Below are 24,465 nucleotides of genomic sequence, written 5' to 3' on the forward strand. Positions count from 1 at the left end.
GATACGATCTCTCTACAACGACACAATCCAAAAACTCAGACGTCTGTGGCTTCAGATTTTTAAACACATACCTGCTGGGTATCAGCAGCTGGTCCTCGCTGAAGGGCAGAGCGATCAGAAACTTCTCCAGCAGTTTGAAGAACTGCGTCAGGTGACTCTTGGGGAAACATTTAGTCTCAGACAGAAACTTTTCCACCACTGAGCGCTGGACGAGTCCTTTAGGGTGCTCCCAGAAGCCACAGCTCTTTGATGTCAGCTTCTACACAGAGAACAGGCAACACAACACATGCATAGGATTAGCTGTTCAATCATTAATGTGGCTAGCAAGGCTAGGAAGCCTGCAGTGTGTGTCATCGACTGCATGCATTTAGATGAATCTACCTGTGAGATGATGTTGCACAGCCACTGTGGGTCGATAAAGTAGAGGTCCTGGAGCTGCAGAGCAGGATCATCAAAGTGCAGTAAAACTCCTTTAATGACAAACAGGAGAGAAGAAAAAACAGAGTGGTCAGATATGTTGCTGAGCCTTCAGACAATATTTAAAACATTAAAGTTATCATTAAAAGTTAAGTGTGCTGCAGGTTAGCAACATCTACATGTGGATTACTACTCCTCCTCCTCCCAGTGTCTGAGAAACAGACTGCACATGTTAACAAAGTGAAGGCACGGTAAGATTTAGATTCATACAGTCACACTGCTGTTCTCTGCACACTAAAGACCTCGGCTAATATAATCCTGTTTTTACTGCAGGTTACTGTCATGAAGCACTGATGCTGAGATGAAGGAGAGCTCAGGGATAATGATGAATTATCACTCTGTATTTAATCAAAACGTCTTCCCCAAACAGTTGAAGGCCTGTGCAGCTCTGACGGCGACTGACCGGCTTCACTGAGGAAGTGAACAGCGTGGGGCAGCTCGGCCTCATCCAGCTGCAGCTGACTCTCCTGGATGAGCTGCAGCAGCTCCTGGTGTCTGAGGACGGGGAACTCCGGAGGAACCCTGGTTCTCTCCTGCAGAACGCGGCGCTCCAGCTCCACGTAGCTGTCTGGAATCAGCTGGCCCATCACAGGCTGGCCCTGGATCTGTGGGAGGGGGAGGAGGTGAGGAGGTGAGAAGAGGAGGAGATGAGGAGACGGAGGAGGGGAGAGCTAAGGAAAGAAAGCTTGAATCTGTTTTTTTCTCACCTTAAAGCTGGTGACCTCTCTAGCGATGGCTTTGCGCAGCTTGGTCATGGCGTCCGAGTCCTCGCAGACGGAGACCATGTGGTAGTCCCTGATGGCGGGGAAGCCCTGGTGGTTCAGCAGCTCCTCTCTGGTCTTGGTCAGACAGGCCTGAAGCTGCAGCTCGTCGCTCACATCTGTGTGAGTTCCCACCAAGATAACAGGGGACAGAGGAGCTACGGCCTGAAGAAGAGGAGGGAAGGATTTATATTTATAATATCTGTACATGTGCATAATTTACATTTCAGAGTTTAATATGATTTACAAAACATTTTTATCATTAAATATGGAAACATTTTTATGAGATGCATTTCTTCATCAAACTGGGACTTTGTGAGTCTTTGGCTGATGACTGACCTTGATGTTGAAGAGCCAGGGTTTGAGGGCGTCCACCTGACTGGCTCCTTTACTCAGGTTGTAAACCACCAGGTACAGAGCTCTGGACGTCAGGAAGTGAGGGTGAGAGCCGCTGAACTCTTCTCCACCTGTGTGACAAAGAAGCAGTAAGTGAAAGTCAAACCACACCCATACACCTGGACTGTCTACTACGATCTAATTCACTGTTTAACACACATCCCTGCAGCTGCACCTGTTGGAAGGACTGAGCCTCTGAACCACGAGTGACTTTATCTTTTTAAGGTGCTGTGTTTCTTGGCTATTTGTCCCTTCAACAACATCACATTCATTTCTGACTTTACACGTTGGCCAACCTGAGAAGTCCCAGACGTTAAGCACCATCTTCTTCTTGTCCCGTTCTCTGATGGTCCAGTCCCTGACGTCAATACCAACAGCGTTCTGCTTTGAGTTTACTTGGGAGCGCTTCAGCTTCATCAGCTGCTGGATCAGGGTGGTCTTCCCACTGCCTGCGTTCCCCACCACGATGAGCTTCATCCTGTAGTACGGCACCGCCTTCTTCAGACGCTGCTGCAGGAACCTGACAGAGCGAGGCAGAGAGGTATTCATTATGAGATGATGTAAACTGCATAACTAAGATGTGAGATTACAACAATGTGGTATTCAAAAAGTAATTAATATCTGTCCCTAACCGGACGATGTCTTTGGTCTTGCTGCCAATGAGTTTGAGGTCCAGCTGGAGTCGAAGGCCGTCCAGCGGCAGGTCCCACAGTCGGCCCAGTTTCCCCATCTCATCAGGGAAGGACCGCAGGTTGGCGTTACGACTCACATCCAAAGAGGTCAGGCCTTCCAACAGGCCGATCTGTGGAGGGATCTGAACAGAGACCATTCATCAGACGAGGCGTTCTTTAGTTTCAAACTGATCAGTAACTGCGTCAGGACAAACTCTTAAAGTCTTCTGTACCTCAGTGAGCTTGTTGTCACTCAGGTGGAGTTTCTCCAGTCTGGTCCATTTGTAGATGGGCCCACTCAGGTCCAGGACTTTGATACAGTTCTGACTGAACATCAGCTCTCTGAGGTTGCTGGACTCCCAGAGTCCCGGACCGGGCAGATCAGTGATGCTGTTGGTTCTCATGTCCACTGACCGCAGGCTGGACACAAAGAGAATAAGTGTTTGTAGTATGAGAGGAGGGACACGTGAAATGTTTTTGGTACGGCTGAAATCAAGCAGTCAATATAAAAACCAGCTGAGCGGCTGTATGTGACTCACTTTGGGACATGCAGGATGGCCTCAGGAACACACGTGAAGCTGTTGTTTGCTAGTTTCAGTGTTGTGATCTTGGAGGGCAGATGTGACAGAGAACCTGGAGAGGACAGTAAAGATCTTTCTATGTCTTCACATCACAGAGTATGAATGTCATGAAGAGAGGTATATTCAAATTTTCCCCCTGATGTGCTTGTTGCAGAGAGGCTGCTGAGAAAACATCAATGTCCCTGTGTCGGACAGCTTTCTTTCACCTCTGCAACATCTCCAAACTCCGCCCATCACTGTCCCAGTCCAGCACTGAAGTCTTGGTCCACGCATTTGTCACATCTCCTATTGACAGTTCTCTCTGGCTTTCTCACCAAACTCATCAACAGGTTTCAAATCATTCAAAACTCTGCTGCTCGAATCATCACCTGCACCAAATCATCCAACCACATCACCCCCATTCTCCTCCAACTACACTGGCTCCCTGTTCAGTACCGGATTGATTACCCTCCACAGCCCTCCACAACCCAGTCTCCACCTATCTCTCTGACCTCCTCCAGGAGTACACCCCCTTCCGCTCCCCTGACCATCCCCACCTCACGCCTCAGCACCATGGGTGCTTTCAGCTGCACTGCACCCAGGGTGGGGCCTTGGGAGTTGTAAAGGGTGCCTTTTAAATTAAATTAAATCATTATTATTATTATTATCTAGAGTCAGTGTTTGGTTTCGTTCTGGGCTACTGTAGAATCATGGCGGTGCAACATGGTGATCTCCGAGAGGAGGACCTGCTCCCTATGTAGATATAAACAGCTCATTCTGAGGGAACGGAAACACAAGGATGCTTATTTTCAGCTGATTATACACTAAAGAAAACACACTAATTACATTATATTCCATTTCTTCCAATATATCGCCCTGAATCCTACACACTGGAGATTTAAATCTTTCAAAATTTAAAGTATTTTTACAGCCATGCCAACAGTCTAATTCTAACTGTCTGGATGATCATCTGTTGCTTAAATATCCTCAGATATCTTGAGCTCACAGAGCTGTGCTTTTGATAGAACAGTTGATAGAACTCACTGATTTGGTTCATGGAGGCGCTGAAGGTTTCCAGTTTGAGGCAGCCGGTCAGGAAGTCTGGAGAAATATTCTCCACACTGTTCTTACTCACATCGAGCAGTTTGATCTCAGGCAGACACAGAGGCACACACAGCTCCGTTATACTGTTCCTGAAAAGACAAAGAGGAAACTGTTAAAGATAGAAACAAAGTACAGACTCAGACAGCAGTGATCCCTCTCCATCATCACTGTGAAGCGGTGTGTTTATCTGCAGTGACTCTGCCTGGATTTTACTATTTTCTTTCTTATTCTCTGTGTTCGGGATGTTTGTGGGCGTGTCCCCTCGCAGCACTCAGGTGAGGGCAGGGCTTTATTAAAACGCCGTGACCAGGTGCCAGACCACCACCAGCAGCAGCATCCAAGACACAGCACCAAAAAATCACAAATATAGTGAGGACGAGAGTCAATCTGGGTTTGACTTTCACTGGCGAGCGTGTTTATGAACAGTAACCAGAAATCCTTTCATCAATTTGCAGTCAGACATATGGATACATGATGTTCTCATAAACTTCATACAGCACATATGGGTACTATGGGATGAGCAGTATCAGTAAGAGTAGTAGTATCGCTAAAATCTTAACAATACTTATCCCTACTTACTTATTCAGTCTCTCTCTAAAACTCGGTACAGACTAAACTTTGAACAATGTTTGAGCGCTGCTTGGAGGCAGATGGATGGTATTTTATGGCGACCTGTCACTGAATCGTTCCAGCAAAGGGGCTAAAATTAGCACTTCAACCCAGGTGTTGTGTTTCTATCACTGCTGATCAGAGCTGGAGCTGATAAATACCTGTGACTACTGCAGAGTGCATTTGTCACAGAAGTGAACACTGATTGTAACCTATCTCATTAAAAAGCCAGATGTTAGTGGGTTTGTGTCCAGTGGAGACGCTGCTTTAGGCGCAGCGTCATTAATTAAAACCAGTTTGTTTAAAGTAGAAATTTGGAGACATGTTTTATCCTCTGTGTACGCTGTTAGTCGTCTACGCAGAACACTTTAGGAACACTTTCCCTAATAGGTGCCGTGGTGATGACAGCCTCCTCTGGATGACGTATGCAGCCATGCTGAAGTATAAAAGAACAAACACGTCCTCTGCTCATGTGAGGATTCAAACCAGCAGCCTACCCTTCCAAAAACAGCTCCTCCAGCTGGTCCATGGCGCGGCCCAGCTCCTGAGGGAACGTGGTGATCTTGTTAAAGGACAGGTTGAGCTGGCGCAGTGATGGGCAGGTGACAGCGGGGTCAAAGGTCAGGATGGGACCCACACAGTTACGAGAGACGTTCAACATGCTCAGTGAGAGCAGAGACAGCAGCTCCACCGGCAGCGACTGCAGCTGGTTCCCCTGCAGGTCCAGCCGGGTCAGACTCTTCAAACTCTGAGCGAAATCACAAACAAATACAACGTCAGTGAAGACGTCTTTAATTATCTGATATCATGTTGATGCAGCACAGATCAGATGCTACCTGACAGAGAGCTGAGGGGAACTCCAGCAGGTTGTTGTGGCTCAGGTCCAGACGGAGGAGATGACCCAGCTGCTGCTGGACGATGCCGTCGTCCATCAGACAGGACAGAGAGTCCAACTCGTTACCTGACAGGTCCAACAGGCGGATCCTCTCTCGCTCTTTAGGCAGAGCAGCAGAGCTCTCACCTGATCCAAACACTGGGGACGAGATAAACCATTACACACCGTCTGATGGAGAGACGCCGTGAGTTTAACAGCTTTTACATCAGTGAAGTGACGTGTGGAGGAGGATGCTTTGAGCCTCTGTTGAAAGATGGACTTTAATAAGACACTGCTGCTCTGATAAACCTCTTAAAAAACTAAAACTTCTCGCATTATAGAACTTAAACTTATTTGCAATTATGGATGGAAGTGTGGTGTGTTTGTAGGTCATGTCCAAACCAAACAAAGTTCTTGTTTTTTTGATGCAGTTGTGTTTGATAAGATCAGAATAAAGTTAAACAGAAGTAAATCTGATGGAGAAACCTTTCTGGCTGGAGCCGGTCCTTCCATATCTCCTGTGCACATGTTCACTGTGTTCGTTCTCCGTTTGGCCGCTCTGGAAAAAAACACAGACACCAGAGAGAGAGAGACCAACAGTGAGAGAACAGATGAACAGCTGGGCAGGATTTACAGATCTGTTACTGAGAAAGGAGCTGAAAGGAAGGTGAATATTTAAAGGGGAGCGGTGCCTAAAGTGAGAATTCCAATGTATTATTTCCATGGTCGAAGGAAGATCAATCAGTATTAGTGAACATGAGCCACTCTCTCTCAAAGCCAGAAACCAGAGAAGGAAGTCTCAAACTTGTGATGTCATAAAGTATAAAGTCTGGCTGCTCCATAGACGATGAATGGACGTCTGATTTTCTTTCACCAGTCAGTGTCTCTGAAGCAGCTCCAGACTTTGTACCCTGTGACATCACTAATATGAGTTTTGGCACTCTAGATTTTGGATTTGGGAGAAAGTTGTTCCTGTTTACAGACTTTTTGGATTGTTTAAGACCACAGGAATAACATGTATGAATTTACAAAATGGGCGTAGTCCTCCTTTAACTTCAGAGTAATTAAAACTTTGCTTTATGATGTTAGTTTTAACACAGTCCAGTTAAAACAACAGACGTTGGATAAGATGTTGCTAAAGAGGTTTTACCTCTGCACTGGCGTGTCTGCGGCGGCCCTGCTTCTTTTTGCACGACACTCCTCTCAGCTCTTCTGTCGAATTATTATGAGCCTTTGGAGACAGAACTCCGGACAGTGAATCACTTCCTGCAAAAGGAAAAGCCCACAGTGAGAGGAGAGGACGTTATCATCATCATCATCATCATCATCATCATCATCGGAGGGGGAAAAACATGTCAGGAAGCAGCTCAGATATTTTATTTTCGTCAGCATTGCCCGTCAGTGACGTCATATCCCCTGTACACATGTGTCAGGGTTGTGGTTTTCTGCCAGAAGCTTCACAAATTGACCTTTGTCCAGTTTTAAGAAACATTTCTATGATAAACTTTTTAGATCTTGGTTATTTTTAACTACATGGTCTAACTGGATGAAGGATTTAAGTCATGAGACGTCTGGATCTGAAGTCATCAGAGAAACAAGCTCAGCAAACGCTGGTACCTCGGCTCCAACTCCTGTGATGCCAAACAGCATCTGAGACACACTGATTTGTAACATGAAACTTTTTGTATTCAGTGTTTTTATCAGCTTTAATGAGCTGATCAGCTCGTTTTGGAGAGGAAGAGACCTCTGTGGTTAATTCAGCTCCTGGTAGAAACCTTGCTAACGACGAACACTAAAGCAATCAATAGAAACTGTCAACATTTTTTGATAGTGCTCTGAGTAACAGACGCCCTGCAGGAGAAAATAACTCGCTTTGTCAAACGCCACATGAAAAAAATGAGATCAATGTATCAGTTCAGTAAGAACAGACTGAGACTAATCATAAATCAATGGCATCTATAACTAATTAATTTGACTTCTTTGATGTGAAACAGACTGTACAGAGTTCAGATGGACGACATGTTGATCACTGAGGAAGAAAAATACAGGATGTTACTGTGTATGAACTTCTGATGTTACTGAGTCAACCGCTGGAGAACAACACAACTACAGTTTAACAGATTAATTCATTTAGACTGAACATGGTTCAGTCTGTAGTAGAGTTATATTGATTGATTCAGGCGTATTAATCTAAAGAGGACACACTTAGAGTCTGAAGAACATTTGCAGCCTGTGCTGGAACTCCAGAGTGAATCATATTCATTTATCAGTTACTACTGACAGAGTTTAACCCCTGATTGTTCTCTGTGATGTCTGTGTGCTTTACCGTCACTCTCCATGTCGTCGTTTAAAAACAAGCTGTCATCTGCGGAGACAAAGCTGAAGCTGGAGTCGTCGCTCTCGTCAGAGATGTAGCCGGAGGTCAGACAGGGGTCGGTCACAGATCTTGAAGGACCGCTGGTACTCTTGGACTTCTGCAAAGAGTCAATGTACTTCGCCAGACTCATTCCTTTACCTTAAAGACAGAACACGAGACACAGGCATTAAGACTGACAGCTGACACAGTTACAAAGCAGACAAAGCATCGACTCTTCCTCACTGTTGTTGTAACGCAGACTGTGCGTTCGGCCTCTGTCAGCCAGCAGCGGGCTGAGCCAGGCGGCGTCCAGGCGGCCCAGCCTGAAGCCCCCGAGGCAGAGGGCGCTGTTGTTGAGGTCCAGACCCAGACGGCCCAGCAGCTGAATGACGGTGGGTCCTTCGCCACGCTTCACGCTCACAGCCAGAGCCCTGCGGAGGTGCTGCTCGTGGACGCCTCGGCTGAGTAGGAGCTCCACCAGATCCAGAGGACCGCCTCTCTCACACACCTGAAAGAGACCGCACAGAGGTCAGGATTAGGATTGATTATTATACTAATGTTGATTCATCTATTTATTAGCAGGGATGAGTGCTGAAACTGAATTTGTTTTTGGCAGTTTGAAATGTGTCATTACAACAACATCTATCAAACACCAAAAGCTTTCATCAAATGTCTGGTCACAGTCATAATGTTGTTACTTCCACCAAGAAGGTCATGTTTGTAGTTTGGTTTGTTTGTTGGTCTGTTTGTCAGCTGGATTACAGAATAATAAAATGATAGCCCGTCTCACATGAAACTTGGACATGGAACTTTGACATTAGTTAGCATGAGACCTGGCGTTCGACCTTGTTGGTATTATTGCCAGACATCTATAAATCAGTAGATGGTAGTTAAGTTCAACAGTGACAGAACAGCCAACTGTGGAAATACAATAATACTATATAACGGTCCACATTCAATCAATCAATCAATTTTATTTATAAAGCCCAATATCACAAATCACAATTTGCCTCACAGGGCTTTACAGCATACGACATCCCTCTGTCCTTATGACCCTCACAGCGGATAAGGAAAAACTCCCCAAAAAAACCCTTTAACGGGGGAAAAATGGTAGAAAGCTCAGGAAGAGCAACTGAGGAGGGATCCCTCTTCCAGGACGGACAGACGTGCAATAGATGTCGTACAGAACAGATCAGCATAATAAATTAACAGTAATCCGTATGACACAATGAGACAGAGAGAGAGATGCAGGAGAGACTTGATCTTTGAATAGTTCCAGCATTATCCTCAGCATTATGTAAACTTAATCCAGGTTTGAAGTCCAAAAATTGTCCACACAAAAAGTATCTACAACCATGTGCTGAGGCACAGTGGTGGTTTAAGCTAAACGTCAGCATGCTAACATGGTCGCATGACAACGCTAACATGCTGCAGTTTAGCAGGTATTATGTTTGTTTAGCACAATAAAATAGAAAAAATATTAAAATAAAATACTAAACTCTCCAAGTACCACCACTGCCGAACGTATTTAGCTGCGTAGAGTTCACACAGAGGGCAGGTTCTAATCAGAAGATGCTGCCACTAGACGGAGCTTGAGGAGTGCCATAGTTTGAGAAACAGTGCTTTAGCGTGTTAGCATGCTAACATTTGTAAGTTATGGACCAATTAAAATTTAATCCATTCAGGGAATCCTCAGAGTTACAATAATTCATTCTGAGGGGAACATAAATATGTGTGACGAATGTCACAGCAATCCACTCAATAATTTCTAACATTTCAGTCTGGACCACAGCGGGAGAGCCGTGCTGTTAGCATGACTGAAAAATATCCAAATATCCAGAATGTGTTTCCTGATCAAGAAATTTCTAAATTCTGTTCTGGACTTTCTTGATAAAATAGAACAGACTGACAGGAGCAAAAACAAAACCTCCTTCATCAAACTCAACATGACCTGATTTGACTTATAAAGTATGTGATTTTTTTGTGACCTCTGACCTTGTAGATGAGAGATTCTGTTTTGGTCTTCCTGTTGATGTCGGTGCCGAGCTCGATCAGACACTCGGCCAATATCGTGTCTCCGTCCTCGCAGGCCTTTTCCAGCATGCTGTAGTTAAGCTGTGGGTCGCACCGCATCTTAGACAGAGCCAGACACAGCGACTTACGCAGCTGACGGCGAACAGAGAGGGACAAGAGAAAGTTAAACGTGTTCATGTACAAATCTGATTATCCGATTACAGTGAACTTTACAAGAAGGAGACAAGTGGCCTCCAGGATTAATCTGAACAGTGTTCAAGCATGTCTGGAATGTCCTACACGGTCCATTTGTTCCTGTGTGTTCCTGTGTGTGTACAGTGAGGCCTGTGTGTCAACATGACCGCCTGCTGATACACAGAGACTCAAACTCCTCATATTTTCAGTTACATCATTTTTTAAAAAGTGCATTTTCTAGCAGCAGATCAAACTGGAAAAAAACAAGGATGTGGTGAAATGCTGCCCTGGTTCTTTTGGAGACAAATACACATCATGAGTTACTAAAGTCGTTACTAAATATTGATGAATAAATTCAGTTTTCATGGGTGCAGAGGACCTGTGATGACAGCCTGTGGTGAGGGGACAAAGACAGAGAAGGAACCTGATTGTCTGACTCACGGGGTTGTCAGCGGTCTCCTCTCTGAGGTGTTGGAAGATCTGCCTGTCAAAGTCTTCTCTCTGCAGCTCAGCAGCTGCTCCTGAACAGGCGTCCAGCATCCTCAACGCCACCTGAACACACTGCAGGACACATGGACACAGACGGGTCATCAGTTTACAAGCACTAAACTATAACCAGTAACATTCAAGTCAGCTTTACTCACAGTATAAAACCAATAATACGATATATCAATGAGCCTCAGAGAGTTTTACAGTCTGTACAGTTCACAACACCATCATCAGACCCTCGATTCAAACATGCTGGAGCTCTGTATTCAGACTACCAGCAATGAATGACTATTATTACATGCATTAAATGCTCCAGTTTTTGCCCTTATCCCTAACCCGCCCAGGTGACAGTGTGTTTGTTTTCTTGCCATCAGGGAAGAGCCAGCTTCTTCCCCAGAGCTGTATCCTCCATCACCCCCACCCCTCCCACAGCTGGTTGTGCAATACTTTTTTATAATTGATTATCTTTTATTATGTTGCCATCTTCTTCCTTGTTGCTGCCATTTGCTGAAAGATGTAAACGTCACTTCTCTGTCTGCCCACAAGGACAATAAAGTGTCTTATCTTATCTTCACAGCAGCTGACTTTAAAATCATTTTCATGACTCTCAGATGACAGTTGTGTCCAGTCATCTAATGTCTGATTAAAAACCTTCGAAGAGAGCTAAACATGTAGCATGTGTTCAGAGGTCACCTTCAGGAGCATCTCTCTGTCCTCTCTGTACTGGATGAGAGAGGCGACAACAACGGAGGCCAGAACAGGTACGATCATCCTCGACAGCTTCTTCTTAGATACGAGGTAGTTGAGCAGGGTCAGACCCCAGTAGTGTATCTCTGGAGGAGGGTGGGAAGTCAGAGAAAGCACAATTAATCATCTTTAATATGAAATAATAATATTTAGAATCAGAAACTCCACTTTTACTTTGCTTCAGGATCTAATCATTATTCACTACATTTATTCAACCAAAGTGCTTCAAACCTGTTTTTACTGAACTAAACTCACGGCAGTAGTGACGGACATGTAACTGTAGTGTCAGTGTTAATCAGCCATAAATCTCCAGCCTGTCACTGAAGAGGAAACACTAACTGTCCTCTGATGAGTCCTGTTTCAGTCAGGAGGTGCAAACCAATGTTCTGACGAAGTTCAGCTGATCGTTCTTCTCAAATTCAATAACAAGACTGACGCAAACCTCATCTGTTGTTGTTTATCAGTGACAGGTGTTCACTGTACCTCGTTCCTGAGGGAACATCTGTAGTGTATGCAGCACTGTGTCTATCGCCCCCTGTTGGCAGAGCAGGTCCACCGCACCGGAGCAGTCAGCCAGAGCGGACAGCACCTTCAGACCACACTGCTGGATGGACGAGCTGCTGATGAACTGCACGCACACACACACACACACACACATAGGGACATGGAGAGACTGACTTCTCTACTAAGACTGAAGATGATTTAAGACTGAAGATATGTAAATGGATAATGTTTCATTGGAATAATATAAATTGACAGTTAGATTGCCCCTCTCACCTTTAATACATCTGTAAACTTCATGTTTAATCATTTATGGATAACAAAACATGCAGAGCTACACAGACCATTGCTGTCTACAACTTCCTGTGGTTTTTAACAAGTAAAAGAAAAGAGAGATGAACAAATTACAGCAATAAATACTCACTGTACTTACAATAATAAGTGTTTGTGACATGCCGAATCAGCACAAGGTACAGAATAGTTCGATTTTTTTCTTTTGTCATATTTTCAGTCTTTTTTCTTCCTTCTCATTATTTTTGTTTAAGAAAAATATATATATATGTGTAGAAATAAAAAATGCATAGTGCACCCATCTGCACAACTGCACACATACCTGCACATACACTTCTGCACACAAACTCACACACATGCACATCTGCTCATCTCCAAACTCAATAAGTAAACTTAACTACGTCCACTCTACTGATGCCATCATGAGGGCGACAGGAAGAGCAAACAGTAGCGGAGTTACACAATGACTTGTCTGACTGGGGTCATAGATTTGGTCCATTTATTCCAGATTTGATAGAATTTGTTCTTTTTCTTTTCCTTAAAAAGAAGGTCAACTTTTACATTTTAAATAATTCTAAAATTATTTCATAGCAATCTTCGAAAGTAGGTGCTGCTGGGTTTAGTCATTTTCTAGAGATTGATTTCTTACTTGCTGCTAAGAGGGCCTGCAGCAGCTTCATATCTCTCCTCTGTCTCAAAAACACAACCAAACTAGAAAAGCACTCGGAGAGCGCAGACCTCGGAGCTCGGATTTACCGCAATTTTATTATTTTATCCACTTCGCTTCAACTGATCACCACCAAAATTTTATCATCTGTTCCTTGTCCCATTATTAACCTTTCCTTAAAATTTCATCAAAATCCGTTTAGAACTTTTTGAGTTATTTTGCAGACAAACAGACCAACGCCGGCGAAAACATAACCTCCTTGGCAGAGGTAATAAAGAGTCTCTGAGTTGAGGGATATCTGAGTCTTAAACACAGCATTTAATTGTTTGTGGATGTTCCTCCAGTACAAACTCAGCTCACAATCCCAAAATATATGAAAATGATTTGCTTCCATTGAGCCACATCGTCTCCAAAATGTCAAATTTGTATTTTTCCTGGTGTGGGGTCTTAAAATATCTTATAATATCTTCAGATGTCAATCAATCAATCAATTTTATTTATAAAGCTCAATATCACAAATCACACTTTGCCTCACAGGGCTTTACAGCATTTGACATCCCTCTGTCCTTTGGACCTTCACAGCGGATAAGGATAAACTCCCCAAAAAACCCTGTTTTTCCAACAATGTTCCCTCCAGTCCACTGAGGTAGTTGAGGGCCATTGAAAATTAAAATATCAAATATAAACCACAGGACGAGGTAAATTATTGAAAAGTGCACTGATTTTCTTTTTCCCCTGGATTACGATGTCCCAGAGGAGAAACAAAGTGGTTTAGTAGTTCATTTAGGAACTCAGACCTGCCCAGTGTAAACCTCTACTTTATACATGTTACTGGAGCAACGTTACAACAGTTATTTCTTCACTTAAGTTGCCTGTTTAGTGATTTACTTTATTTTTTTACATTCCCAGTTGACCTCTTAATTTAATTTCATTCATTTCACTGAACTCACTCCTTTTTTTTCCTTTTATCTATTGAACTATTTTTCATTTGATTTTCTATATTCATCCATTGAGGTCTCTGATTTTTTTTGTCAGTGACATAAAGAAGGTAGAAAGAATTAAAAATGTAAGACGTAACAAAAAGAAAAAGTTTTATGCTGTAAGTCACTGCGTAAATGTAAATTTAACGACACATTCTGTAATCAAACTCTTTACGTGGCCGATAAAAGTTCCAGTTTGGTTAATTATTGTCTTTTGACTTCCCCCTGACATGTGACGCCTTTTTTCTTGGTTCTCCTCTTTTCAGAAGCTGTGTTTTGGTCAGTGTTTACCACCCTGCCCTCAGGCTGAGGGCGTACAAACAAAAAAAAACATGCTCACCACTCTTTCATACCAGTAAGTCAACTGGCAAATTCTTTTTGGAAATGTAATTATAGCCCTCCTCCCGATGTGCAAGCTGCAGAACGACCTACTGTATAATTTCACCAATGAATGGATGAACTGTTGTTTAATCTCTGTAATGAATGAGAACTATATGTTCTGACGGAGGAGCTGTTCACTGATGCTATTTATGTGCTAAACAAAATCCCATTAGGGCGGTTTACAAGCTCCACCCTCCTGTCTTCTTCATGGTTTTTGTGATATCTGTGCCATCTAACTAAACAGGAAGGAGTCTGTCTGTCTGTCTGTCTGTCTGTCTGTCTGTCTGTCTGTCTGTCGATGTTCTCGATAGCTGTAGGAGTACACACTGTGTAGTGTAATGACAGGAGACCCCAATTAACTATTACACAGCCAAACTGCATGCTGGGTACAGCTCGCTCTCTGTCCCTCGCCACAGTAGATCCCCCAGGAACAGAGCTGGGCCCTGAAGTCGTTTGACAGAGCAGCCAAACGCTGAATCACAACATCTGGGTCAGTCACGTGACACCATGAGGCCAAGACATACTTTTCCCACAGACTGACATATGAAAGAGACGTCTGTACATCAGCAGATCATTTTTTCAGAAGTAACCCAACTCAGAGTCCTGCACCAGGTCGGTACCTTACTGGTTTGTTTATTTATTTATTTATTTATTTGGATCCCCATTCCTCACTACCAAGGTAGCAACAGTCTTCCTGGGGTCCACACAAGCAAACATTACATCAGGTAACAGGCAGGTAAAAATGGACTACATGTGGGCGTGCAGCCGGTGTTCTTGTCACAGCAGCCGTAGGTTCCCCTGCCCCTCTCTCTACCCCCCTCGCGCCTCAAAACTATCCTGTCACTGAAGGCAAAAAAGCCTCAAAAAATAACCTTAAAGTCAATAGCCTGGCTATAATTTCACTGAGGCCATGAAATGTTTGTGAGTTTTTGCACCCAAGTGATGCGTCTACACAAGCATTGCTAGGGGATGCAACCATGTCACTGAGGACCCAACGAAGCCAAGTGTCAAGTGTGACGATGTTTAGATGAGCAGCTCTTGAGAAAGCTGCAAGCAGCAACACCGGAGGCCGAGCAATCTGCCCATTGGCGCTGCTCAAGTTTTATTAAACTATATCAGGTCAGATTTTTTCTAAAAGCATGCAAGGACCAAAAGTGTGAAGAGACTGTAAGAAAATGGAGCATATTAGAGAGATTTTTGGGGGTAAGTCAGTGTGTTCATACCCTGTTGAGAACTTCCAGGTAGAGTGTGTGAGCTCCTTCCACCACACACTGATTTTTCAGGACCTTCAGCGACACGTCGGCCATGTCAGGATCTGCGACCGAGACGCCGTGCTCCCTTAAACTCCTGTCTGGCAATTCAAGCACACCAAGAAAACATGTGAAGACAAAGAAGCAAGCAAACATACACACACAGACACAGCCGCTCTGTTATCAGTCACTAATGTAATTATAGTGTAGCTGTAGGAGCAGAGGAAGAGTCCACTGTAACGTCAGTGACATGTGATAAACATTTAAACGAGCTGCTCCACTGAACCAGCTTTGTATTCTTGACCTTCCTGAGAAGTCACTGGAACTTCCAGACCCCAGAATGTTCACTAATCGCCTGGATTGCATTTTGATGTCTGTTATAACAGCTGCATTCATAGATATTTTTGGATATATTTGGACTTCTGGACTTGAGTCCGAGTCCAGTATTCACTCCACTTTTAGCTCTGTTTTGGTCTCTGACAAATCTTTCACTGCTGGATGTTTCACTTTCTAACTAACTTCACTCTTCGTTTCTAACTATGATGTTCACCGCTGGATGGTGAGTTTATCAGAGCTCGTTTTAGGCAAAAAGCCACCTGCCCCAGCTGGAAACGAGCTGAGACCGGCCCTGCTTACTCCTGATATTGACATGTGTCCTGGGTGATCGGATCACATATTTAAGTCCAGGTGTGAATGCACCCAATGCGTCCTTGATGCGTCTTCAGAGGCTATCGCTCAGACCACATGGGAGGTGGTCTAGGACGCATACAGCCACATTATTTCCGCCATGTTTACGCTAATGTGTCCTGGGCCGTGTTGAAGCTGACGTCCTTGCTTCTCTGACTCCGTTGGATAAACACTCTCTGTTGCTGCTGTTACACAGAATGCAGCATATAAAGACAGTCTCCGGAGCTGCTCTCCTCACAGCAAGCCGTCAGTTTAATGTCTGCCTGGTTAGCATGAGCTGACACAGCAACAGCTGTTAAAGCGTCCCAACAAACTCATATTGACACCGAAACGACTCTGAGTGAAACCGTTGATAACCGTTAGGTAACGTTAGCCGTGTGTTGTCATTAGTTAGTCCTATCACTGTGCGTGTGGGCAGACTTTCATCAACTGTAGCCAGCGTGGAGTGAAGCTCACACTCCTGCAGCAGTCGTCTCCCGTGTGACTAAAATGATGTACGTGTTAATTTGCATATCGAGCAGGAAAGTAAGATCCAATAACAAGTGGGTGCTCGAGACACTTGTGGAGACTGACTCTGATGCCAGCTTTGAACGGACAGACTCAGAGGTGTCCAGTTGTGATCAGATCACCTCAGCTGTTTGTTAACACCATGTGCAAACAGGCTCACTGATGATAATCCAAAGCAGTGAGCTAATGGAAATGCAAATCCCTGCTGTGCTGGTCTGACAGCCCAAACCAAAGTAAGCCAAGTCATGACTAACGGGCATTATATGTTACCTGGGCAGAGGAAGACCAGACTGGCCTGCAGAGCCTCCAGCTGAACCTCTGGCTGGAAGTTGTGAATCTTCATGGTGCTGAGGATTTGACTCATGGCCATGTTCAACTCATCCAGACTGGCTGTCCTGCAGATACACAGAGGCAGGTTTTTAACCCATTAAACACTAAATCAGATATGAACGTCACTGCTTTTTAACTGATGTTCATTAAATGATATTTTCCATTCATCAGAAAACACACGTGAAAACATCATTCTCCTGCTCTCTGTGTCTGTTTGCTGACTTCATTTTGATTTTACCATTAATGTGAATTTCTAAAACCAACACGAACATCACAGGATGGCCCACCTTCCCTGAAAGAGCAGTTTGAGCAGTTTGCAGGCGCTGATGGAAACCTCAGCTGACGTCGAATGTCTCTTCATCATCTCCACTAGGTTGACGTGGAGGCCGCTGGACAGCAGCAGAGAACGCATTTTACCTGCACACAGAGCAGAGCTGACGTTCACTGTACGAGCCAATAAAACTGTTTTTATAAACATTTGAACATGGGATGTTAAATCTGGGATAATTGAATTGTGTGGCAACAGTGGAAACAAGCTGTGAACACAACACTGACATATCATCACCATTTAGATTAATAGAGTGAACTTGTTAACAAACAGTTGCTCATTTGCACATCGAGCAGTTACAGACCGACATTATTGTTCATTTGGAGTCGTGTTTCTGACCACCTGGTGAACACAAACCCTAAATTCAGTCTCTTTTAGGTCTGATCTTGGTCTCCTACAACTCCAGAGCAAAATACCTGTCTCTTTAGCTGTTCGCCAGCTGCTCTCTAACTCTGTCTGTCTTCTGTTTTGTTCAGTGGGTTTTAGAGCTTTTTCACTGAAAGCAGCCGCCTGCTGCAGCAGAAAACAAAACTATGAGAGCAGTCTCACTGTTGTGTTGTGAAGTAAAACAGTAAAGTTGTAGACAGACGGCTAAACAATGAGCTGAAAGTCAACATAGAGCTGTGTAAAGCCCAGTGGGGCTGCAGATTCACCTGATCATTCTCAGTTAATTGTGATCGGCCCTTTAAATATCATCACACTCTGTCAGTTTCCACGACATCAGAGAAAATGGATTTATTGTGTCAGACTTTTAAAATCCCTGTAAACACGTAAGAGAAGAAGAAGCCGGTAACAACATGGAGAAATCTACATCCAGAGCTGTGACTTTTTGGATGGACCAAATGTGCAGAGCTGTAAAGTTGTCCACCATGGTACCAGTTAGCAGCTAGCTAACCGTAGCTAACTTGTTTGTCCATTGTTTGGTCTGTGACGTAATAGGTCAACAGGAAAAAGGTCCAATACTAACAAGCTGAAAGGGGGCATATCTCCACCTATCGTAGAGGAGTCGCACATACTTGGGTCAATAAATGGATTCCCCTCCCGTGCTTGTATACTGGGACAAGGACAGTAGTCCAGTTAGATGTCCTCATCCAGCTGGGACTGTAGTTCCACTTCACACTTAGTGTTTTCACAGTCATTTGAAACACTACTATGACACAAAGTGACCTGTTGCAGACTCACTGTTGTGTGTGAGGAGTGTGGCAATGGCACTGGTAGCAGCTTGAAACACACTGGGAGAGGCGGAGTGGAGCAGCATGGCCGCCATTAACTGTCTGTGAACAGGAGTCCTGAAAACAACCACAAAACATCCAACAAACGTCATCACATTCTCACATCAGACATTCTTATATCTCTCCCAAACAGCGCTGTGCAACACTGAATCATTCTGAATCTTATGTCCTGTGTTTCCTGTCTCTAATAAAAAAATAAATGATCATGTCTTTTGTGCTTTTCAGTTTAAACACCTGTAGAAAACAGTGTGTACCTCTCATCCTGCTCCTCCTCTGAAGGGTTGAGTCCAGCTCCGTGCAGTAACAGGTTATGGATGGCCCAGCTTGCAGCTTCCTGAGGCAGCAACAGTGATTCATGGTTCATCAGACACATTTTAAAATGATTCTATGTCAAATAGTAAACAGGACTTTGGACTGACCTGAACATCCGGCTCCTCAGCGTGGAGCTCCAGGGCCGTACAGCAGGCCTCCATCCAGCCCAGGCCCATGTCCTCCACCTCCTCCCTCCCCCTGTTCTCCTCCTCCTCTCCTTCCTCCAGGCCCTGCTCGGCCACCGCTTTGTTCTGCACGATGGTGGCGGCTGACAGACGGACACATTACAGTGTAATTACTGCACTGTACGACATGTGATTGAATCACCAGAGCTCCTCTGTTCTTATCAACAGTAACTGTGTTTTTAAACTCATACAGCTCGTCTTCTCCACACTGCTGAACAGACGCAGACAATAACTGTGTTATTTTCTACTGAGAGCTCGTTGTTGATCTGATGATGCATGAAACTCACTGTGTCTGTCGGCTTGTGTTGATGATTACGAGATCATATCATAGCTAACAAAGCTTAAAAGGGACAGTTCACTCCAAAATCAACAATACATATTTTCCCTCTGCACTGGGCTGTTTAGCTTTGGTGTGAGTTGCAGAGTGTTGGAGATATCGGCCCTCTCTCTACTAGAACTAGGGGGGGGGTTTAATCACAGGTGCAGGTTGGGTCGTGGGACTTTTATTAACCCTTTAAACCTGAGCAAGTTGGCTTTATTTCTTTCAAAAACATAGGAAGAAGGCAACGAAAGAAGAAGTGACCCAAAATATTGCAAGAAATTAGTAGAAAATAAAATAAAATAAAAAGTAATTTACTATAAAAAAGAAACAAACAAACAAGGAAATGACTTGGGAAAAAAAGTGCTTAAAAATTATAACAATTCTTTACCATAATTTTTGTTTAATTATTATTTATTTTATATATATTTTTTATTTTATTATTTTATTTTATTTATTATCTTATTATTTTATTTATCTTTTTTCATTTATTATTTTTATTATTATTTTTATCTTTACCATAATTTTAAATATGTAATAATAATGATTATAAATATAGTTTTTCCCTATTTTTTAAAATAATTTTCTAAATATATTAATTTAGAATTTGTGGGACATTTCTCACCAAGTTGCTCATTGCCTTTTTCCCCATGCTTTTGACTGAAATCGCACCAATTTGCTCGGATCGGAGTTCAAAAGTTTATATATTTGAGAAAGGCGTCTGAAAGCAGCACAAGAAAAGTAATGTGACGTCAGGTTTCAGTGGGTTAACAGGTGCAGCTTTGACTTCGACATAATGACGGGTAACAGATCGGTTATGTACTGAGCTTTACAGGTATGGGCAGCTGCAGTTTTTCAAAAATGGACCCATGCATGACTCTGACCTGTATATTATGTTTCCTCTCATGAGCCCACACAGACTGGTGGGTCCGTTCTCTCTCTCTAAAGCTTCAGTCGTCCCTTCATCCAGAGCAGGTACTCTATCTTGTGCAGACATGTTTACTTCCGTAGATATTACGTACCATGGCCACCAGATGCAACCAAAGCATCTCACCTGAAAAAACGCAGCCCCTCAAAAGTGCTCTCCAATGCTCCCAGCTGGGTGTTTCCTGAGGAGTGCCTGGCATTTTCAATTGGGAAAAAACACTTTGGTGGACACAGGGTCTTAACCCTTCGAAGGACCTGCCTGTTTTCCTTCCTCTCAGATACTCAGACTTTCAAAGCAAACTTAAGAACAAACATTTGCTGCTGGTTGCCACGAAAGCACCCATACATAAATGTAGAGTTTCATTACATTGGAGAAAAGGCAGACATCTCTACAGCTGATATCTCCAACACTCTGCAACTCACACCAAAACTATCTCAACTGATAAACAGCTCTACAGAGAAGAGTAAAATATGTATTTTTGATTTTGGGTGAACTGTCCCTTTAAATCGTCAGAATTCAAGTCAAGTGTTTCAGGTCAGAGACAACGGATTACACATAAAGTGTTTATTATTGAGCTTCCTGTCCTCTGTGGCTGTCAGCAGCAGCAGTGTCATTATTTACTACAGGTCTGACAGCGCTGACTCAAACTCCACAATAAGAGCATTAAACAGCCTCCTGCTCCTCGTCTATTACACAGCCTGGAAGCTGTCCACTATTCATGTCCATATTTAGCACCCTGGAAAACACAAGCTGGTGGTTCACGTCTGAGGACTCGAGAAATCAATCAGCACAGTCACAACACACAGAGAACGTGCTGCTGTTGTACACTAATCAGATTCATCTTGTGTCTCACGCTGCTGTGTGTCGAGGTCGAGGCATTGTTCTGTCGTCTCCACCACTAACTGACACACTCTGTGTGAGTATAAATACACGAGATAAATATAGTGTGTGTGAGTGAGTGTGTGTCCTCACTGAGGTCTGCCAGGCAGGAGAGAGCGGCGGCTTGCAGCATGGCGTTGTCGGGGAAAGTCTGACAGGCTCTCACTGCGACCCTCTGGACGCCGTTCAGTACCAGGATGTTGTAGTAGCTCTCTATGAGACGACACAAAACAAGCGCATTAAACTGATGCCTCTATTGACTAAATCTTAATGTGTCAGATGGCAAACACGTTCTGTTATCAGCATGAAGACAATCCAAACACTGCTGTAACGATCAGGATTCATTGATTTAACAAACAGTGTTATCGTCACTGACTGTCAACAAGACAGGAGATACTCTAGTTATTCATTCACAGATGTTTTAAGTGTTGGCTGCAACATATCTGACATTAATTCCAGTGAAATAAACGACAAAATAATTTTATCCCCTAAAGATCTCGTTTATTTCTAACATTTTAAAATAAGAACCTGACGTGTATATTACACTAAAACAACAAAAAACAGAGACTGGCCACCAACAAAATACTGTCCTCCCCAAAATGTTGTAGCACAGCGTAAAGTATTTATCAAACAACGAGGAAGTATTTTTACTTGTCCTCTGGTGTTACCTCTGGAACTACTAAATGTGGACATATGGACAAAACTTTTCAACAAATTAAACTAAATTTTAAAAAATGAAATGAGAAAAAACATCGGTAAAGGGATAGTTTTGATTTTTTTTAAAGTGGGGCTGTCTAAGGTTTTCACCCAGAGTCAGTGTATTACTGAGATGGCGGGCGGCCCACCCTCGTTTGAGAAAAGCAGGCTGGAGTACCACCACAGAAACCGAGCTATGGACAGGGTCAACAGCAAAATGTATTTCAGCCACCTAAAAAAAAATCAATATCAGTTTAAGTGTACGCTGTATTGAGAGTATTTTCACCGCTTTAGCTTTCTGTCAGACAGCTCCAGTTCCCATCTCTGCTCTCGTCAAACCAGACTCCACTGACAAAAACTGTAATTCTAGGTGCATGAACACAAGAGCTGCTGGTTTACTGCTGCCTCGACCAGTTAGTTAGTTTGTGCTAATGTGTGACTTGGTGGATGGAGGCAGCAGGTGACCAGCAGCTCCTGTGTTCAGTGATGTTAAATCACTGTTTATCTCAGTGGAGTCTGGCTTTGAGGAGAGCGATTTCAGAGCTTCAGTTCCTCGTTAGAAATCAATGTCTGACTCACAGGTAAAGCTGGAAAAAAAATTATAAACATAGCGTACACATAAACTAATACAGGGTTGTTGTTTTTCAAACTTTATTTTAGGATTTTCAATGTGGAGAAAAACTGCCGCACACTAACTTGCAAAAATTCAAATTATTATTATTTTTTTTTTAAATAAAATGTTTTTAAATAAAAAGATCTGAACCTTTAAAATCTGTCTCAGTCTGTGGACATTTTGAACTCTGACCTGATGTAAACCTCTTGAAGAGGCAGCACGCCGTCTCCTGCAGATCCTCCACCTCGGGGAAGGCGTCCATGGCGGCGATGATCAGGCTATAGCAGCGAGCACCTCCTGACATCAGCATCTCCACGTTACTGACTGGAAGAGAAAAGATGTTTGACTCAAAATGATCAAACTATCTCTGCTTTTTTACAGTTTAAATTAGAACCTTCATGTTTTACAGATGTAAATAAAAATGTGTGTACGTGTCATGATATGTAAAAAAAGAATCAAGTCTAAAGTTGTATAAAACGTGGCCACTGATTAACAGTCACAACTGCATCTAGATTCCTAAACAACAAAGAACTGATGTTAACAAAGTCGCCATGGAAACAAAAGAAAAACAGCACACAAAAAAAAGTCCCTAACAAACGACAGAGAGGAGCTGGTGTCTCCTGGAATCCCCCCGTGACTGTGATGAAACGTTTATCTGTGAAAAACACAGATTAAAGTGGAGAAAATGTTCGTGACTGAAACTTTGTCATGTTCACTTTTTCACTTCTTCATGTCCAGCTGCAGCTTTCATGCGGCAATCACCCAGATAATAAGAATTTAATGTAGATCAACGCCTGAAACAAAAGTATTATTTCATCCTCTGTTCAGCAGGTGTCTCCAGAGATGATGTGTGATATGTTGGATGCTATGTCACAAGGGTTTTGCCTTTGCCTGCAGTCCGCCTCATGACAAGCTTTTAATACAGATGTACTACAGAGGCTAGACTGAATTACCAGAACACTTATTATTTACACTTTTTTTTCAGAGTACATAACAAACATACTGAAAGTGATTAAATGATCTGAACAAGACAGAGTTTTAGGTTATCAGATCCAAGCGTCTGTAGTCCCCTTCACAGCTGAATGAAGCTCTCTACATCACAGTGTAAACACAGCAGCAAGCTTTGAGACAAACTTCCCTCTCTGCAGCGGAAAAAGGAGCTGTCGATGTATTCAGTAACCACAGAGAAAAGTCAAATTACTCCCATTTTATGTTCTTTATATGTATTTGTATCACTTTGATTTGATTTGTGCTGTTGACTTGAATTTTGGTTGCGTGTATTACCCTTCTGCCATTCAAATAATTGCATGAATTGATAAGCAAACACATTCATTAATTAACAAATAAATAAAACATAAAAGGGTATAGAACTTATCCCTGAGATTTACTGGTGACATTTCTTGTCTTTTACTTTTGTACACATCTTCTCCTTTTTCTCTCTGATGTTTATGAGCTGCTCAGTTTTACAACAGTTCCTGTTACATTATAAAATAAACACAACTGCAGTGTTACAGAGACCAGAGAGGTGAAGATTTGATCCTAAATACAATGTTGTTGTTAGGAAAGGCCATGTATGTTTATCAGAGAAGATCAAAGCTGACAGGTAACAATACATTGATCAATAAACTAGAATTATGGCGTGTGTGTAACAGTGAACCAGGAGAAACAGGTACTGCAGAGGGGAACTTTATGTGTGGGAATTCTTCCTTTGTTTTCTACCAGGAAACAAATACAAACACTAACGAGCTGAAATCATTTTTATTTAACACTTCTTTTTTCACAGGCAGTTCAGTGATCACACCCCCAGCTGTGCTCCAGAGTCGCCTTTGTCAGACAAGACTGAGTCAAAACGTTTTCTTGAGACCGAGACCGATCTCGAGCATTGGAACAGTACGTAGCAGTGTTTCTCACCATGGAGGGAATTAACTTTAAGATTTGACTCTTTTAAACACACACTGCTCTCCTGTCACACAAACAGCTGCTCTGACTTCAGACTGTTTAAAAAGCGTAGCAGTGACATCATGGTCGGGTGGCAAGGCTGGAAATAGACTGTGTGAAATAAAGAAACCGGCTGATGTAGTGTAACGCATCAACCGTTAAATCCAGCGAGGGACAGCACACATTCCT

The 24,465-nt window shown here is 43.2% G+C and overlaps 1 protein-coding gene across 1 annotated transcript in view; it reads right to left on the reverse strand.

The window, feature by feature from the left end:
* Positions 1-24,465, reverse strand: part of lrrk2 (leucine-rich repeat kinase 2) — a 38,131-nt gene that overhangs the window by 1,466 nt on the left and 12,200 nt on the right. The window contains exons 7-34 of the mRNA XM_050072144.1: positions 22,531-22,662; positions 21,123-21,242; positions 18,826-18,986; positions 18,661-18,740; positions 18,357-18,463; positions 17,134-17,263; positions 16,787-16,911; positions 15,296-15,423; positions 11,736-11,880; positions 11,199-11,338; positions 10,458-10,577; positions 9,804-9,974; positions 8,052-8,316; positions 7,779-7,967; positions 6,603-6,718; positions 5,939-6,011; positions 5,415-5,611; positions 5,076-5,326; positions 3,910-4,058; positions 2,845-2,938; positions 2,539-2,725; positions 2,267-2,448; positions 1,931-2,154; positions 1,578-1,705; positions 1,185-1,403; positions 881-1,082; positions 382-470; positions 72-259 (exon numbers count right to left, since the gene is read on the reverse strand). Coding sequence (XP_049928101.1) covers positions 72-259; positions 382-470; positions 881-1,082; positions 1,185-1,403; positions 1,578-1,705; positions 1,931-2,154; positions 2,267-2,448; positions 2,539-2,725; positions 2,845-2,938; positions 3,910-4,058; positions 5,076-5,326; positions 5,415-5,611; positions 5,939-6,011; positions 6,603-6,718; positions 7,779-7,967; positions 8,052-8,316; positions 9,804-9,974; positions 10,458-10,577; positions 11,199-11,338; positions 11,736-11,880; positions 15,296-15,423; positions 16,787-16,911; positions 17,134-17,263; positions 18,357-18,463; positions 18,661-18,740; positions 18,826-18,986; positions 21,123-21,242; positions 22,531-22,662 — 4,312 coding nt within the window. The remainder of the gene's footprint in view (positions 1-71; positions 260-381; positions 471-880; positions 1,083-1,184; positions 1,404-1,577; positions 1,706-1,930; positions 2,155-2,266; positions 2,449-2,538; positions 2,726-2,844; positions 2,939-3,909; positions 4,059-5,075; positions 5,327-5,414; positions 5,612-5,938; positions 6,012-6,602; positions 6,719-7,778; positions 7,968-8,051; positions 8,317-9,803; positions 9,975-10,457; positions 10,578-11,198; positions 11,339-11,735; positions 11,881-15,295; positions 15,424-16,786; positions 16,912-17,133; positions 17,264-18,356; positions 18,464-18,660; positions 18,741-18,825; positions 18,987-21,122; positions 21,243-22,530; positions 22,663-24,465) is intronic.

This window comes from Epinephelus moara, chromosome 20, assembly GCF_006386435.1.
Source record: "Epinephelus moara isolate mb chromosome 20, YSFRI_EMoa_1.0, whole genome shotgun sequence".
NCBI lineage: Eukaryota > Metazoa > Chordata > Actinopteri > Perciformes > Serranidae > Epinephelus > Epinephelus moara.